Here is a 17,545-nt window from a genome sequence, read left to right as displayed (position 1 = left end):
TCTAGGGCATATTAGTTGGTTGACCTTTGATCTCTGATATGACAATTTTAACCTGCCAGGTTACCCCCACACACTCAAGCTCCTGGGGATTTACAGCTGGCATTGCTGTCAGCAGATGTAGTCCTGGTCCACATTCACAGTAAGGCAAGGTAAACCAGGCAGTGGCTGAAGTTAATGAGATATACTTAAATCGTGTCAAGTTTTAAAAATGCATCTGTTTGTCAATATTGCTGAAAAATGTCACATTTGTTTAAACTAGACTGTAGACTTTTCCTACAAGGTGTACAGTCATTTCAAAGAGCAGCCTGTTCCACCTGAGAGCTGTTGTTGAGGCCTTCCCATCAGCATCCAACAGGTGCCAAGCCATCCTGTTTACAGCAAAGACCTTCTGGCGGACTCTGTTTGGGGTCTGTGAGCTGTGAAACAAGAAGGTGTCTTTTGACAAAACTTCCTCTTCAAATACAGCAAACCAAGGTGGAGCACCCTGGCCAGCAGTGCCAGTGAGGAGATCCAGCCCTGCTTGGCACTGGTGCCGCAGGGCAGCCTCTGCCAGCACATCCTCCTCCTCCTTCACTGCTGGGCTGTCACCACCCGTGCTTACAGTCTTGAAAAACATTTTCTTTTGCCACTTCTCCCTTTTGGCAGCAGCAGCTCCTCTGGCTACCCAGAGAAACTCACTTTCAAGTGTAAAAACAAAGTTAAGAGGTGTTTTTTCCCCAGTGAGGGTAGTTGTGTGGCTCTCATGGCCATGTGGATGGATGGACAGGGAGCTTGACAGTGGATGAAGGAATAAACATTGGAGAGAGCAGGGGACCCTGGCTGGTGGCACGAGGGTTCCAGCCTGCCACCCTCCCCACCCCCCTTTACCTGCCCAGGGAAGTCCTGGGGCAGTCACCAGATGCAGCGGTGCCACCACAGCGCAGCTGCACTGAGGAAGATTAGAGCTGGTCTGGAATTTTCTGATGCAATTTCTTTGATGGAAAGTGCCAAAATGAAACACAAAACACTTCTGTAAAAAAAAAAAAAAATTTTTTTTTTAAATGGCAAGAGCAAGAAAAAAAGCCCCTCCAACTTTGCCAAAACAAAACAGTTCCAGTATGAACCTGCTCGCTTTCCTGCTGGCTGACTTTGTATGGCAGGGAGCTCAGGGGCTGACAGTGGTAAATTTGCTCCCAGGAGCTAGCAGAGGATTTATATCCTTAGGAGGAGAAGGAGTGGCTGTACAGGGCTGGCTGTGCCTCCTCAGAGCTTTGGCTGGTGTCACCAGTAACTCTTACAGGATAAAATTGTGTTGGGGCTCCATCTCGCAAGGAATGTTTATGGAGGGTGGGGAAAGAGCGTGCCGAGTGTGCCTGATTCTCAGGGGTCACAATGTACTTTTGTGGAGTTTTAAGCAGTATAAGCCTGGCAAGGTCTGGGTCAGATCCAGACTGCCTGTAAAGGGAAGAAGAAATGTGAGATGAAGAAAGAGCATCAGAAGCTCAGAGGAAAAATTTCTGTCCTGGCTTTTAGGGCAGATAATACATTCCACAGTTTTCCATTCCCTTATGGATAATGTTTTTCCTCTGCAAAGAGTCATTTGATTGTAGGATGGAGCTCATTATAGTGGTTGATAATATTGCTGATAATACATTGTTGATAACAGTCCCTCTGCTCATGGGGCAGCTGCTCACTCGGTCATCCCACAAAAGACTATTTTTCCCTATAAATCCCTGTGTCTTCATGTTCCTTTCCATGTCTATAACAAAATGTTTCAAGGCATCTCACAGTGAGTGCAGCTTCCAGCCCAGCAGCACTCCGGGACTGTGCAGCCCTGTCTGTGTCCCCTCTGGCAAGCATCTCCACGCCAACACAGGTGACAAGCTGGTGGGCAGATCCTGCTCTGTGCTCTATGCAAAATGCATCCTGAAATGATGTTTTTTCTTTTAATGTTTTTGCTTTTGGCAATTGCTCTGCCTCTGTGGAATAAGAGGTTAACAGGCTTACAGAAGAAAACATTTTGTGCTGCCTGGCATGCAGTGCGAGGCCTTGTGAAACTCCAAAGTCCATCAAAATCAGTGGGACTTTTTCTGTTGATTTCACTTGAGCTTTAGATTAGATCTGTACTTTTCCCCCTTTTTTTTTCTTTTTTTCAACCTGTTTGATTTTGTACTCTGCTTTTAATTTCAACCTTTTTTTTTCTCCCAGGGCATAATTTTTGAAGCTCAGTCTAGCGCAGAGTTTTTAAGGGTCTTTTGGAGAAAGCAGACCAGTGGGAAGCTGATTCCAGGTCTGGTTTTAACCCTTAAGTATTTATTGATCTTGGAAAAAAATTCTCTCTTTTACTTTTGCATTTATATATGCAGGTGTATGTAGGGAGAGGATGTTATATGGAAGGGGATATATTGGTGGGGGGGTTTCTTTGTACACAGATGTTGAATTTCTTCTGGGAATATTGATAGACTTACATCACACCACAGACATGGCTTTAGTGATTTTTAACTATGCATCCTGACTATGAAACTTTGCCATTTCTGCATCTGCCTGTAAACCAGTATTTAGGTGGCTTGCGTCTTATCTATAACTACGACAAGGCTCTCAGGAAGCTACTGGCTGAATCTGTTTGCTTTACAGCTACCAGTAATTTATCAGCACCTCTTCTTCAGTTAACAAGGTTGTCAGTACTTATACCCAGATCTGGTTCACGTTTCATAGTAGGAGTCAGACCAAGGTCTCTTCTGCATTTCTTGTTCCTGCCTGCCCTGGAAACCTTGGCTGTTGCTCAGGTTAGAGCTCAGTATAAGAAGCTGCCTCAGGATAAAGTTATGCCATCTCAGCAAAACTAGATTTTCCAAACAAATGTTTAAGGCATTGTCAAATATCACTTTAATGTGGTTATATTTAAACATAGATGAGAAGGCTAAATCGTTTTTGGATAGCTACAATTAGCCAAAATGGTTAGCTTGTGGATATCACCTTAATCAAACTTTTCTCATATAATCCCTTTAATAAGTTAAATTTGGATACCATAGTTAAATACAGTTCTTTTAAAACTACTATATCAGTAAGACTAAATTTCTATTTTGTACTAAATCAAACCAGGAAAAGAATTAGATGAAGAAATTCTTTCCAAGTCAACCATGAGGCTTCATGCATCATAAGGATCAGCTGTTTGTTGTTTTGGCCAGGATATTTTGTTAACCTGCCTGAAAAGTTTTGTATAAGCTGCTTATACTCAGCTGTGATGTATGAAGCACAACAGGAAAGCAGAGACATAAGAATAGGTTATGGTTTATTATTGATGAGTAAAATCTTTGAAATTAAGACAACAAACAGCTCAAATGGATTTCATGCTTGTCAGGGTATTGCAAGGCTTTGATGGCACAGACAGTCCTTGCACATTTCCACAGCTGGAGAGGCTGGAGTAAGCAGTCATTTCACTTCATTCATGTCATTTTTATAAAGGTCAAATATATAACATTCTGTGTCAATTAATAGCTTGTTTCTAAGCACATCTCTGAAGTAGAGCAGATGCCTGTCACAGTTTGACTAGAAATTCCAGTATTCCGACATATGTTCCCATTCATGTGCTCTGGGAAAAAAAAAAACCACCCTGAAATAAGAAAAATATTTATCAAAAGAAAAATCATGGGACATTTTTTTTCTGTTGAATCCTTTGATTCCTCCTAGTTTTTATTCTTGTTATTAATATTACTTAAATTCATAAGTTCATGAGTTCATATATTCAATACTTGAATTAATGCATTCTATTTATGGAAAACTTAGGTTGTCATATGGTACATCTGTGCCACCTACCATGCATGGCCCCTAGTCAACCTTCTTGTCTGGACTTGCAGGCTAAGTTGCCTGCAATAGGAAATGCAGCACAGCTTCCAGGTCGGGTGGATCCCACATCTCCCACCACTGCATCACTGCTGAGCTCTCTGGGCAAGCCATCCCAGGGCTGGGATGCACCCCATAAAAATGCTGGACACTTTGTACCTCATGACCTTGGAGTCTGTAGCCAGGTTTCCATGTCTGACTGCCCTCCTGTGCACATCTCACAACATAAACAGAAAAAAGTGTGCAGTGTGATGTGGTAAATGGGAGGTGGATGAGGAGCACTACCTTGCTACATGAGCTGAGAGGCTGTACAGCAAGCCCAGATCATTTTAATGTAGAATTAACTCAAAAGTACTTTGAATAAATTTATCAAATCAGAATTGTGTTGTTCAAGTCCCATCCAGAAAGAAATAAAAAGTTTGTCAGCCACAGAAGATACCAGTTCTGTAGAAGCTGTTGACTGTCAAAAGTATTCTAATGGGAAGTACCATGATCGCCTTTATATACAATCAATGTTGTCTTTATCATGTGTTATTTCTTTAATAATTTTAATTGAACTGTAACACCAGGTGGCAATAATAATAGTATCTACAAATTTGTTATTTTTGTAATTATTAACTGGGAACTGCCTGCAGAGCAATGAGGACAGGGAGAGGGGCAGACTAGTTGCTTCTGTCATAACTCTGACAAAATCTAAAATGACATATGATCTCCATAAAAGACAGAAGAAAAAAAAGTCCACAGATGTTCCCAGCAACCCTTACAAATCCAAAAGAGACAAAACTCTTCTCTGTGATCCAGCCTGTACAAATTGCCTCCAGGGTGTTTCAAGAGAGAGCTGGAATGTCTTTTTCAAACTGTTCACACTGTGCTTCCTGTGTTCAAGAGATGAGCTTTAAAAAGGCATGAACAAAAAAAGCACACACTCTGAATCTGTACAAGCCCAGGTTGAGATTTTACTTTATGAGGATGAAAAACGTACACGGTGAGCTTTGGAAAGTTAATTTTGGATCAGTCTATCTTGGAAGTGGTTGTTTTTCACTTCTTAAAACAGTGGGAGAGGTTCAGCTATCTATTCCAACTGTGTAGGGCTGGTAAACCTGGCACAGTGTCTCTATTTCACAGCAAATTCATTGCTGAAATTAGTAGTTAAAAAAATACAGGAAAAGCCTCTAGCTGGGTTGTATTGTCATAAAGGAAGTCAAAGCAGACCAATGAGTAGAAGGCAAAGTTGCCACAAAACTAGCAAAGATACCATATGCATTGCCAGCTATGCCTAGATTTAAGGGATAAATTCAAAGCATATATGCAGTACACAAAATATTAAAGACACAGGGCCCAGGATGTCAGCTGTGGAAACCAAGTCAGCAGCATTACAATAACTACATGATTTTGGCATGCATTTAGAAGCTGTGCTGGCATATATTGCTAGTAATTAGGCTATAACCAGGGCAGTAGGGAAATTTAATAGCACTCTGTCTTAATTTACCTGCAGCAAAAAGGGTCTCTGACACCTGGTTACAGCCCCTGGTTAAGTGTGTAACATGTATGATGGCTGATGCATTAGCCAGTGCAGCCTAAAAGCCATCTGTGGATTAACAAAGATGCCAGGGACTTAATAGTGCATAAACCTTCAAAAGATGAAAAGCTGAAAGAATGCTTTGTACAAACTAAAATGTTTGTTGAACAGAGGTTCTGGGAGAACATAGCAGCTCATCCAGATCAGATGTGTCGTACATCCCAAGGATACTGACACAGCCTCAGGAGGCAAATCTTGTTCTGGTGACAGGAAGTTCCTAAATTTGGCTACATCAAGGACATAAGACAAGGAAAGTGTGCAGAGAAAGAAAAGCTGTTATCCTGTGTCTCCCTGCACAGAAGTGCTCAATTTTGCAGTATGGTGAATTCAATATTGAGTTTTGAAAGACCCTTCAATGAAAATCCAGTAGCCCTGAGCAGTGCACCAGCAGAGCACATTCCCTGGTTCCGGATGGTCCAGGCAGAGCTGGCTGCATGCAGCACCTCCTTTTCCTCTGAACTCCAGACATAACAACCTGTGATGGCAATATAAGTAATTTAAGGTTTTGTTGGGTGCAATGCTGTCACCCTACTTTTAAGGGGCAGACAGGGTCTCTTAGGGATTCTTGGCAGAATGATTCTAGTTACAGTTAAAGCTTTATTTTCTTATCAGGATATTGTTATTATTAGCACAGAATTTATTATTAGAATGGCACAGGGTTTCTACAAGCAGAATCAATATAGTACAATCTATAGGTAGCATAATACAGAATTTAAAATAAAACTTATTTCTAATCACCTGGACCTTCTGCAGATTGGGTCAAATGTTAATGCAGAGTTTGCTGTATCAGTATACCAGTCATAATTTAGACCCCAAAATCATATAAAAGAATATGAATCTCAAAAAAGAAAATCTCAAAAAGAATATCTCAATCCTCAGATAAAGCAGTGGAAGATGAGGGCATCCCTGGCCACCTGGAAGTCTCAGTTCTCACTATGCAACAGCAGCTCCAGTCCAAGTTCCCCACTTAAGACTTGTAGCTGCTTGATTTTATGAGCAGTGCTCTGGGTGCTGTTAGGATTCTGTCTTCTGTGGTGGGGTCATCACCACCACCTGGTGGGATGGGTACTTGGACCTCCAAGGCTGGCAAGGAAGGGAGTAATTGGTCTGGCACTCAGGAGTCCAGAGGCCAATAAGGAGAAGAAGAAATGTTGGTTTGTCTGCTTGGTTCAGAGGACCTTCAGGGCCTGATAATGAAGGAAATTAAACATGAGCAGCTGAGTAGCATAGAATAGCTGCTTGCCTTATAAAATGGTGTTAGTCATGCTAACCATGTGAGCAGTGGTCAGGAGCTGGAGGTGCTGGTCACACACATCTCTGCAGGACACCTGAAGAAGCATCTCCTCCTCATGTTTGTACAAACAAATTACTTTCCTGTCCACAAAATAGGTGCTGCTGCTTTACAAAATCTCCTGAAAGACCATTCTGTGTATATACATTTATTCTGACCTTGTGCTAGTGCTACCTTTATTGGTGTCCAATGTATGCTGGTATCAGTAAAGCATAAACTGTTTCATTAAATAGTTATGAGCTTAACCTCTTTTCACACAGAGTTTTAATACATTGCCAATTTTGCAATTACATGCTTCTCAGAGAGTTAATGTGTTCACTTCTGTTAAATACTTGCTGGAAATAAATCCTCTGACTTCTTTCAGCAAGTTTATTTCGGATCGAGAAAGCAGAAGAAGTCTCACAAACAGCAACCTGGAGAAGAAGAAATGTGATGAATATGTAAGTCTATTACTGTTCTTTTCCCTGTCAAAATTAACTTTATGTTGTGCATATGGAGGGCCTTTTGATGCAGTCTTCAAAAGTGCTGGGACACACAATTACAACTGAACTGCCTCTATTTAGCACTTTAAAAACAAAACCAAAAACCCCAAGCATTTTTGTTGAGCTGAGGCAAGGGAGTCCCTCTGCCCTGTATTGGCAGGAATTTCTGGTGCTTCTTTATGGCCTTACAATATATAAATCATGAGCCCAAGGTGTTTCACAGGCATAGTGAGAGATGAGGTTTAAAATTTGAAGTTGTAGTACATGTGTTGTGTGTCTCCTGTATCATTTACATCAGTTTACAAAATCTATAGGACAGTGATCAGAGTGTAGCTGTGACAGGGGTTCAGTGATGCTTTTTCCTCTTTCAAACTGATTTTTATTAAGTCATTTCCATAGCAATAGTTACTTATCTCTGATACAAAGCAAAACATGGAGTTTGAAACGTAGATGCATTTCCCTGCTCCGTTCCAAGCTGTTGCTGACACATCCGTCTGCACTTCCCCAGGTCCCAGGAGCTACTTCATTTGGGATGTCTGTCTTCAACCTCAGCAATGCAATTATGGGCAGTGGAATTTTGGGTCTTGCTTTTGCCTTGGCCAACACAGGAATTCTCCTCTTTCTGTAAGTATCCATGTGGGGTAGCTGATCCCCGTGCAGTTTCACTGCATTTGAAGAACACGTGTGCTGTCAGCAAGCAAAGGGATTTATAGCCCAGCTGTAATCAGCTGCAGCATTCAAGCCTGAAAATGCTAGCCACAAGTTTTGGACTTTTTTTTTTTTCCAGTTATATTTTTTGGGGGAAAAACCACTGCTTGTTATACTAAAGACCATGGTATTTACTGCTGACCTGAGCTTAGCCAAGGATTTTTCCTGTTTGTCCACAAGCTACATATGCACAGGAAATAATCAGTAGTAATACTTGCAGTGGGATAGTGCCCAGTTCTTACTTGTGTCACAGGATCTCCAGAGCTTTCATCAAAACATGGTGCAATACCTACTTCTTTTTTCTTTTTCTTTTTTTTTCGCCAAGAAAAAGAATATTGATACTCCATTATATATTACCTGTAATATTTTCTTCTCACTCCCACAGTTTCTACAGTTTATGTGAGAGTCCTTGAGAACCATCATAAATATAGCCAAAATTTTAGTATAAAAAAAGAGTTGATGTAGAGTACTTAACTCCAGCAAAAAAGAAGCGTTTTGTAAGAGAGAATTTTATAGTTTCAAAATGGAGCAGTGCCAGTGAATGAGTAAGACACATTGTTATTCTGTGTTATTCTGAATTTCACTATGAGACATTTCATTGTGAAAAGCGATTGTTAAGAAATCACTTGGGAATTGTGTTTAGATTCCAGAGATAAATGTTCATTGAGGGAAGAAATGCAATAATTTACTATCTCTGAGAACTTTTCAACAGTTATTGAGTTTAGAAATTACTCTAAAAAGGTTTCATTTCTTAAATGTCAATACCTAAAAAAACAGAACTTCTGTTGCTTCTTAGTTTTTTGGGAAATACATAACACGAGCCCTGTATATAGCAGAGGGGGTGGCCAAAACAGTACCTATAGCCATCTGCTCTGGGGTTTTGTGCCAGCATAGCTACAGCCATGCTGATAGTTTACAATTTGCTGTGATTGGCTAAAAATCTGGGAATAATCCAAGGAGTTAAGCCATTTTACACTAAGAATGTACAAAGTCTCATAATTGTGTTGTTACTAAGCTAGGCTATAAAGTAGCTGGGCTGTCATGTACATCCTTCTTATGCAGAGGGACTGAGTTTATTTTATTTTTTTCTGCTTATTTTACACAGTACTCTAACCTGTATGTGATATTCCACCCATGCTCTAGCAAGGACACCTCTGAGGGCACAGGCTGGTGGTTGCAAAAATTTCTGTAACAGAAAAAAACCATTAACACTCCTCAGCCTTGTTCCCCCTTCTGTGATAAGTGTCTTGGCCAAGGAACAACCTCAGTTTCTCCTTACTGCTTTAGTTTTTTCTAATGTCATCCCTTTCTCCTTCTTTCAGCAGTTTTTCATGAGAGTTTGAATCGTAGAACTGCTGTGATTATAGTTAAGTGAAATGTGTTTGCTCTGAAGGATGTAAAAAGGCAGTTTATTTTAAGTGAAGTAGATCAGACCAGTGATGTGAACACCACAGAAACTTCTAACAATGTGTGCTGGTGACTGGGTTCATCTTGGCCCAAGCTGTGAGTGTGTCAACATGTACCAATGCTCCATGCAAAACTCCCAAGCCTGAAAGTAGAGATTGTATGTTCTAAATAACACTATTCTCTACAGAACTAACTGTGGATTTAAAAGTGGATAATTGTTTGTGTTAGCTTTATAATGCCTTTAGATCTGTTAGCTTGCAGGCAGACCAGCCTGCTGAGATCAAAGGTAAGGAAGTTAGCAGGACCTAACTGACCAAGTTAGCAGAGCTTTCCCCTTTGGAGCCTGGAGATAGAGCATCTGAATGTGGTGTCTGTATTTATGCCTGAAAGTTAAACTGCTTTAAATGTTCTTTTATCATGCAGTAATCTTAGAGTTAAACTTATTCCATTAGTTTTATATTTTTTTCTCACTCTTGTGCATTTTCCCCATAAAAAGATAGTTGTGCTACTGCTATCACTGATAGATCTTAGAACCATTTCTGTTTTACAAGGAATTAAAGAGAATCCCAGCAATAGTTTCATTTCTTTTTTGCACATGAGGAAGCACTTACATTCATTGCTCTTGAGAAGCACAGTTCTGGAAAGTTTCTAGGTTGCTTTATCCAGCACTGGCATGCATCATCTCTCAAAAGGAGAAAGCAGAGGCAGAAAAATTGAAGGAGCATTTCCAGTGCTAACAAAGTAGATTCAGTCTGATTTCCACTCTCACAGTTTCTGCAGTGTGAAATGTGCAGTTCTGATCCTATATTCTTGCCATAAGACACGCGAAATAAACATAGCAAAGGGTGTATACTCTCACATTCTATTTGCATAACTTAGTTCCATAGCAAAGTGTCATGTTTTCTAGGCAAAAACCTGAGGAAGGAACTCAGAGGAACTTAATCCTTACATTGTTGATAACTACAGCTTAGACCAAGGAAGAGCAGCCTTTCCTGTATGTGAAAGGATGAAAAATGCAGAAAGATGGCACAAAAGGCCTGGGAGGTTAGAGATGGTCCAGGACTACATAGGGATGACAGAAGCATTTGTCATTGCCTGTGCTTTCATCCTGGAGAGCCAGGACCAGAGTGATGAATGGCATTGCAGAGACATATGGGCCTGCTGAGTGCAAGGTGCCTTCTGCTTTTAGCCTGGCACTTCCCATAAACTGAAAAACCTTGCCTGAGGTACAGGAGCTTCTTAGATGAGTATGAGACTAAAACTGAAGTTTCACACTGCTTTCTGCAACCACTTCTGCTAGGTTTGGCCGAAAGCAGTCATGAAACCACAGCCTCACTGCTCCAGAGGTTCAGGGCAGGCTGGCAGACTGTGTGAGTGGCAAATCCCATACTCTGCCATGCTTTTCTCCCTCCAGTACCTTAGGGGTGGTTTGGAGCCATTCTGTGCAATGAGGCAGGTGACTGCTGGAGCTTCACAGGTCTTCTCGCCCCAAAACCTGGGACTCCACAGAGTGCTGAGGACAGCACATGCTTCAGCTGAGAGCAAACAGCCATGGCATCGCAGGAACAGTTTGTTCTTCCCAGAACTGTATCATTCCCCTGCCCTAAACTGTTTATCCTGGATTTGTTGGAGGGAGGTGACTTTTGCATGTACCAGTTGCTTGCATAGCTGCCAGCATTTCTTTAAAAGTAGGCAACATAAAAAGAAGGGGAGTGCTTTTGGGACTGCAGCTCAAGCTCCCCTGCTTCTGTTTTGAATTTGTGCAGAGCGAGTGGCATGGACATTTTCATTCCTTTCCAAGGGGTGGTTCTGGCACCAGGATCTCTGTCCATACCGCAGTCCTAACACAAACAAGTTTTTCATACAGGGCTAATGAAAATGCCAAGTGTCTCTGTAAGAATCCTATGGGGAGCTAAGGACAGCAGATCAGATAAATACCTGGCTGGTTGGGAGTGTTATTTTTACCTCTGCAAAGTCTCCATGAGCTCAGTGCCTGACAAACGGGAGCTTTTAAGATTGAAATATGCTGGATGCTGGCATGCAGAGCCAGAGCCATTTGGGGCTGGGAGTGAGTCAGCCCAGCAGCCAAGCACACGGGGCTGTGAGCATCGTGTCTCCAGGCAGACAAGGATGTAGTGGCTCAGTAGGGAAGGCAGGCAGGAGCAGGGCTTGGCAAACGTGTTAAGAAATGGAGCAGAGTGACCTCAGGCAGTACGATCTCCCTTCCATTCTCTACCTCCCTGAGATAGAGGCACCCTGAGGTACAGCTCCCTTTGGGCTGTCTCAGGGGTGTTGCTGCTGTCAAACATCATTCTGTTGGCAAAAAAGCCAATTGTCATATCACCTCTTATGTTTCTGCCTGCTTCTCTGCCCCTGAGAAACTTGGGTACCATTATTTCCACAAGTTTCCACGAGTATTTCTGTTTAAAATAATTAAAAGGGGGGCTAGGGGTGGGGTGGGAGGCTTCGCATCCTGTTTCTTCTATGTATTCCTATGAAAAAGATGTGTTGCTGCCTATTTATGGCAGCAGCTTGTTTTCTGTTAAATTTTAGGCTTGTTTTTCTTGGTGTCCTGAGGGTAGCTGTCATAATAAAGAGAGGAATTGCCAACAGATTGTCTGAGCGCTCTTCATGCACATCATGAAAACATCATCAGGTCTTTGTGTGTCAGTGTTGGAGGGGAAGGCACACATGGTGCTTGGCTTAAAGACACAGAGCAATGAGGAAATGTGTTTTTATGCACTTAGCCTCTAGCACTGACTAATTATCATTTGTGCCAGCAAGCTCCCCACACAAACAGTTTGGTCATTACTTCCTGCAATTCTTCTATGTGAAGTCAAATTATGGATGGCACATCAGGAGTGACATCAGTGAGGGAGCACCAGTTCCCACCTGGACAAAGTATAAACTTCAGCTTTCCACCTTTATTCCCAAGGGAAGCCAGCTGAGCATTAACTTCCCTACTCTCCCCTCTTGGTGGCCCTGGGAAGCACCTGAAGAATCATTTGGACACCCCCAAGTAGCATATGAAGCTTGCCTGGGGTTCCATTTGGTAAGGGAATCTGTAAATAGAGGACTTTCCTTTGAAAAGAAAAAGCTTGAGAGTGGGTGGTGAAGGACATACTTGGCTCATCCCTGCTCCAATAAAACCTTTATTCCTATCCGAAAAGACATCTTAATCCTTGCCTCTTTCAATATGGGGAGGTGTAACTCACTAGCGGGCAGTACACTGCAGCTCTGCTGGGTTTTACTTGGTTGATTCTCTCTGCACACCTGGTGTGGTGGAACTGCAAAAAGCATATGAATCATATGTATTTTGGGGGCATTTTGCATTTTCATAAGAGTATAAAAATCATCAGAGTCATCAGGAATTTGACGTGACAGTAAATATTGCAATGTTACAGATCAGGTCTTAAAGTAATCTTTGTTTTCCATTCTTTTGTAGGCTGCTTTTGGTTTCGGTGACACTGCTGTCTATTTATTCAATACATCTCCTGTTGGTGTGTTCAAAGGAAACAGGTAATTTAAGATGTTATGGTCAATAGAAAGGTGCACTCTATTTTGGGACAGAAGCCCATAATAAACATGAGTTTATGTCATGGCATTAACACTGTAATGAGAAAAACTTAAAACAAAGAGTGAATTCTGCTACCATGAAATGATGTCTCCAGTGATCTAGAAGGAACAGCTCATATAGGTTCTTTCCATTAAAAACCAGCTGCAAATGAAATATCTTTGCCAGTGGTGAAGCTTACATAGAAATACAGCTTGTTCTTAATGGTTAGTGTGGAGTTCCTGATGGCTTTTGGGGTGCAGCAGGAGGTTTCCTAACATAAGACAAAAGGGAACAGCTCCTCCACAGAGGGAAATGTATCAATAAGCAAAATATCTTCTAAACACAAAAATTAGAAGTTGTCTACTGTGTTAAATGTCACTGTTCTCTGAAGTCCAAGACTCTTTCCTTAGGTAACAATCTCAGAAACCAGATTTTTAGAGCTATCTTCACAAAAATGCTTTAATATTTTAGTCTGTAATTTGGACACACATGATTTACTGTTATAGCATGTATAATGGCAGCAACTGCCTATTAAATTAGGTACTTATGCTTAATTGTGGACACATTTGTGCCACGTTAGTTCCCCAAATCTAAGCCCTAGTCTCTATGCTGCTGGTATATTTAAACTCAAACTTATTGCTTATACAAGCTTCAAAGCAGAAATGTCAGCTATAAGGAAACATAGAGAAAACTAAAAGATGAGATGCATTTTAAAAATCATCTGTAGAGTGTGGCATCTGCAATACTTCTCTTTCTGTTCTCCTGTATCTCACCATCTCTACAAAGTTGTCTTTTTCTCAGCCTAAATTGCAACTACAGGAAAAAAATAATCAAACAGAAGCACAGACCAATTAAGAGAGGAGTTTCTCAAGCTTGACAGATATTTCAAAAGAAGTTTTAGTTATACTTTACACCTTCCCCTGCTTTTACCAAAAACAAGCCACACTGAGAATTCCCAAGGCTTCCTCGTTAGGAACTGTAAAGCAGTGGCTGCCCTCATTTGGATCACTTGGCCAAAGCAAGGGAAGGTGCAGAATTGAGGCAGTGTTTCTGCAAGGCACCATGGCCAGGCTGCCAGGGCTGACTTGTGGATCCTGCTGAAGCAAGTTTGCCCTGGAGAGGAGGCTTTCCACGTCACTCTCAGTGCAGGCACAAACCTAATGCTCCAAATGGGAATACCAGAATTTAACATGTCACTAGGGGTACAGACAGACTCATTAAAGGAGTGTAATAGCCTCAGTAAGAGCTTCAATTTCAAAAATGATTGGTGGCCAATAATAACATTTATAGATGTCAAGACAACATTCCTACGCAAGTTTCAGCCTTAGTAATTACAAGAGAGCTCTCTATTCACTTGCAAAGGGCAGATATGGCTGCACAGATGGGTGCTTAGCTGAAAAAGAATCAGAAGTGTTTTGACTCAACAGCTTTTGCTGGGGTATTTGTTACCTTTCTCCTCACTTCTTCTTATGCAGGCTGCATGGTGTATGAGAAGCTGGGTGAGCAGGTCTTCGGTACCCCAGGGAAAATGATTGTCTTTGGATCTACATCTCTTCAGAACATTGGAGGTAAAGGAGATGAGGGTTATTGAAAAACAAAACCCAGGAATATCTTAATAATGTTACAGCTACCAACCAGTCAGGCCCCTCCTTCTCTTTGTGACATCTTGGGAATACCATGCTCCTCAGTACAACTGTGGCTAACACTTTGCATCCAGCCCTTTTAACTGTTGTAGTACTGAATGATCAGTAATTTGCAGTCAATTACAGTTTGAGGTCTTCTGTCATCAGATGCTGATGTAGGAAGAGGTTCAAGATGCTTCTCTGTACTTGTTCCTCAAGGTGTCTTACCCATTTTCTAAACTATCTTCTTCCTCCAGCAATGTTGAGCTATCTCTTCATAGTGAAAAATGAGCTGCCTTCTGCCATAAAGTTCCTAATGGGAGAAGAAGAAACTTTTTCGTAAGTTGAAATACTTTTGGTGAACAGATTACAGAAGTTAACATCGTGTAGATAAGTTTAAGCATTTGTTGATAAGTGATTTTAAGTACTGGATGGTCATGACATTTTCAAAGTAGATTTTCACAGGAATACCTCAGGGGGTTAATAAAAATCAAGGCAAGAGTCATCCGTGGCTTCTGTCTTTGCACACCAGAGTTTCATGAAGAATTGTCATTTATACAAGTCTCTCATCATAGGATCTAAACTTCTTCTGTGTTAGCAACACTTGAAGAATTTGGAAACAATGCAAGTTTAAGATAATATATATTTCCCTGCATTCATAGGATCTTACAGGATTTTGCCACTGAAGCAATGTTTGTAGTATGAAATTCTTTGACAGCAGCATATTGCAATGGCAGAATATTATACTTCTATTTCTGCCACTTACCACACCTTGACATTTACCAACTTCTTTAATAGAGGGATGGTATTTCTTTATGTCTGTAAATATTCTTTGCATTGGGCTATATGATGTGCTGTGTTGCACAACAAGGTAGAGATCCATTTCCTATAAGTAGAAATAGGTCATACAGAATGTCATTAACGTTTTCCTTCTCCCCTTTCTTGCTTTCCAGCAGGATTTAAAGAACTTTGGTAGAAGGAGATACAGCCTTGGCCTGGCAAGTCCATGCCAACCCACAGGAGCCTGGCTTGCTGCTCCAGGCACATGCCTGGGTGCTTTAGCAAATGAATCGTGGTGGCCCCTTGCTGCCCCACTGTGTAGTGTGGCCCTTTGCGTGGTCTTTCCTGGTCTGAAAGATTATATCAGGCTACAGAGGGTGTTCTTCTGCTTCTCAGTCCCACTCACTGAAGTCCACGGTGATGTTTTGTCTAGTGACCATGAAAATCTGACCTATCAGAGGCAGGGCAGTGACAGTTTTGAAGCACTGGATACTTAATGACTCTACAAATTTCAGATGTGGCCCCCATGTCTCCTTTTTTAGGAGCTTGTAGGGTAAGGAGACCAAAGATAGTTCTGTAACTGCAGCAGTCAAGGAGGGTGATTTGAGTGTGAGGAAAACCAGAGAGGGTTTAAGCTGTGCTCATGGTGGTTGCTTTTTAATGTTTTATACAGAGCATGGTACGTGGATGGGCGGATTCTTGTTATCGTAGTGACGTTTGGTGTAATCCTCCCGTTATGTCTACTTAAGAACCTAGGTAAGATGCAAATGCCATTGTGGAAATGAAGTAAAATAAAGGACCACAGACATCATGCCACTAAGATCCACACTGACAACTCCACTATTAAAGAAAATTCTCTTATCGTAATCTACGCAGCCTCCCTGGACAAGGAGTAAGCTGTGTTTTAAGCACTTTGAAACAAGCAATGGTTCAACTCAGTATACACCTGGTTCATCCATGCAGTTGTGTAAATTGATTTTAAAAGATAGAGTTAAGAGGGTCTCCATTTCATAAGGCAATTGTATTTTATGTGTAGCCTGTAAAAATAACCTAACAAACAATGAATTTACAAAAAAATAACTTATTTCTTATCAGCTGCAAAATTTTTCATGGTGAGGTTAATTGGACTTACTGGACTTTGAAGTAAGATGCAGATAGAGGATTGCATTCTTAAATGTGTCTGAGTTCACAGAGATGCCAGTAGCAACACAATGTATTTTCTAAACCCATCTAATAATTTTTGGCACTGAAGTCCTGCTGGGATCTTCCTTTTGCGAAAATAACCTGTATTCAGCTGACATGGGTTGTATGAGGAAATCCAGGTGTGTTCTGATTGCAACTGCACATTTTCAGTTTTGTTGCAATTATCACAGCCCCTTTCAAAAGTAAAATTAGTTAAACTGCCATAAAGGTGACCCTCCTCAGGAAGTCAAACCAGGAAAAGCTCAGGTCTGTGTAAAAGGTGGGAGGCTTGCAACATGGGAGACATACTTGTGTCCTGTCTAGAAGCTCACAATACATATGAAATGTTATAACACACTTAAATTTTTCATGAAGTATTAAAAAAGAAGTAAAAACCAAAATATGGCTAATAAAATAGTTTTGCATAGCATTTCCTTTTAATTTCTTTCAGGATATCTTGGCTATACCAGTGGATTTTCATTAAGCTGCATGGTATTTTTCCTGATAGTGGTAAGTTCAGCTTGCTTTCTTTGTTGGATGAGAGTTACTTGACAAGATATTCACAATTTCTCTGATGTTTTAATTTGAATTTGCTTTTTATTATTATTTTTAGCAAATAGCTCTCTGCCACTCTCATTCTAGGTTATTTACAAGAAGTTTCAAATGCCCTGTGGTGGATCAGAACTAAATGCAACCTCATCCATCCTATCAAATAGCTCAGCACATGAACAAATGTGTAAGACAAAGTATGTTGTCTTTAATTCCAAGGTATGTTTCTTTTTATAATACTTATTTTTAATTCAGATAATATATGCACCTACACCTCGTGTTCTTAGTCTGATCAGCACCACGTAGGGCTGGATTCTCCATGCTTCCAGTTGTGCTCCAATGGTGAAAGCACAATGTATGTCCTTGCCCAGCCTTATGGAGATGCCATACTGAATGTACCTTCTTGTGGTCTTCCTCTGTCCTGGTAGTAGATGGTCCAAAGAAGTGAGCCCAAGCTACCATCAGATAACAAACACTCTCCTTGAGGCAGTTTTCCTTTCCTCTGCTCCCTCCTATCCGTGCTGCAACTGCTTCTTTCGGCTGTAGATCAGCAGTGGCTGAGTAAGC

The 17,545-nt window shown here is 41.1% G+C and overlaps 1 protein-coding gene across 2 annotated transcripts in view; it reads left to right on the top strand.

The window, feature by feature from the left end:
* The window catches only part of SLC38A1 (solute carrier family 38 member 1), a 41,156-nt gene that overhangs the window by 10,313 nt on the left and 13,298 nt on the right, over nt 1-17,545 (top strand). For both annotated transcript variants that reach the window (XM_030459627.1, XM_030459635.1), the window contains exons 3-10: nt 7,057-7,132; nt 7,683-7,798; nt 12,735-12,808; nt 14,321-14,413; nt 14,725-14,806; nt 15,921-16,003; nt 16,881-16,939; nt 17,072-17,197. In XM_030459627.1, coding sequence (XP_030315487.1) covers nt 7,057-7,132; nt 7,683-7,798; nt 12,735-12,808; nt 14,321-14,413; nt 14,725-14,806; nt 15,921-16,003; nt 16,881-16,939; nt 17,072-17,197 — 709 coding nt within the window. The remainder of the gene's footprint in view (nt 1-7,056; nt 7,133-7,682; nt 7,799-12,734; nt 12,809-14,320; nt 14,414-14,724; nt 14,807-15,920; nt 16,004-16,880; nt 16,940-17,071; nt 17,198-17,545) is intronic.

This window comes from Calypte anna, chromosome 1 (genome assembly GCF_003957555.1).
Source record: "Calypte anna isolate BGI_N300 chromosome 1, bCalAnn1_v1.p, whole genome shotgun sequence".
Classification (NCBI taxonomy): Eukaryota; Metazoa; Chordata; class Aves; order Apodiformes; family Trochilidae; genus Calypte; species Calypte anna.
The sequence above is the reverse complement of the archived record's forward strand: the minus strand, read 5'-3'. Positions and strand labels throughout refer to the sequence as shown.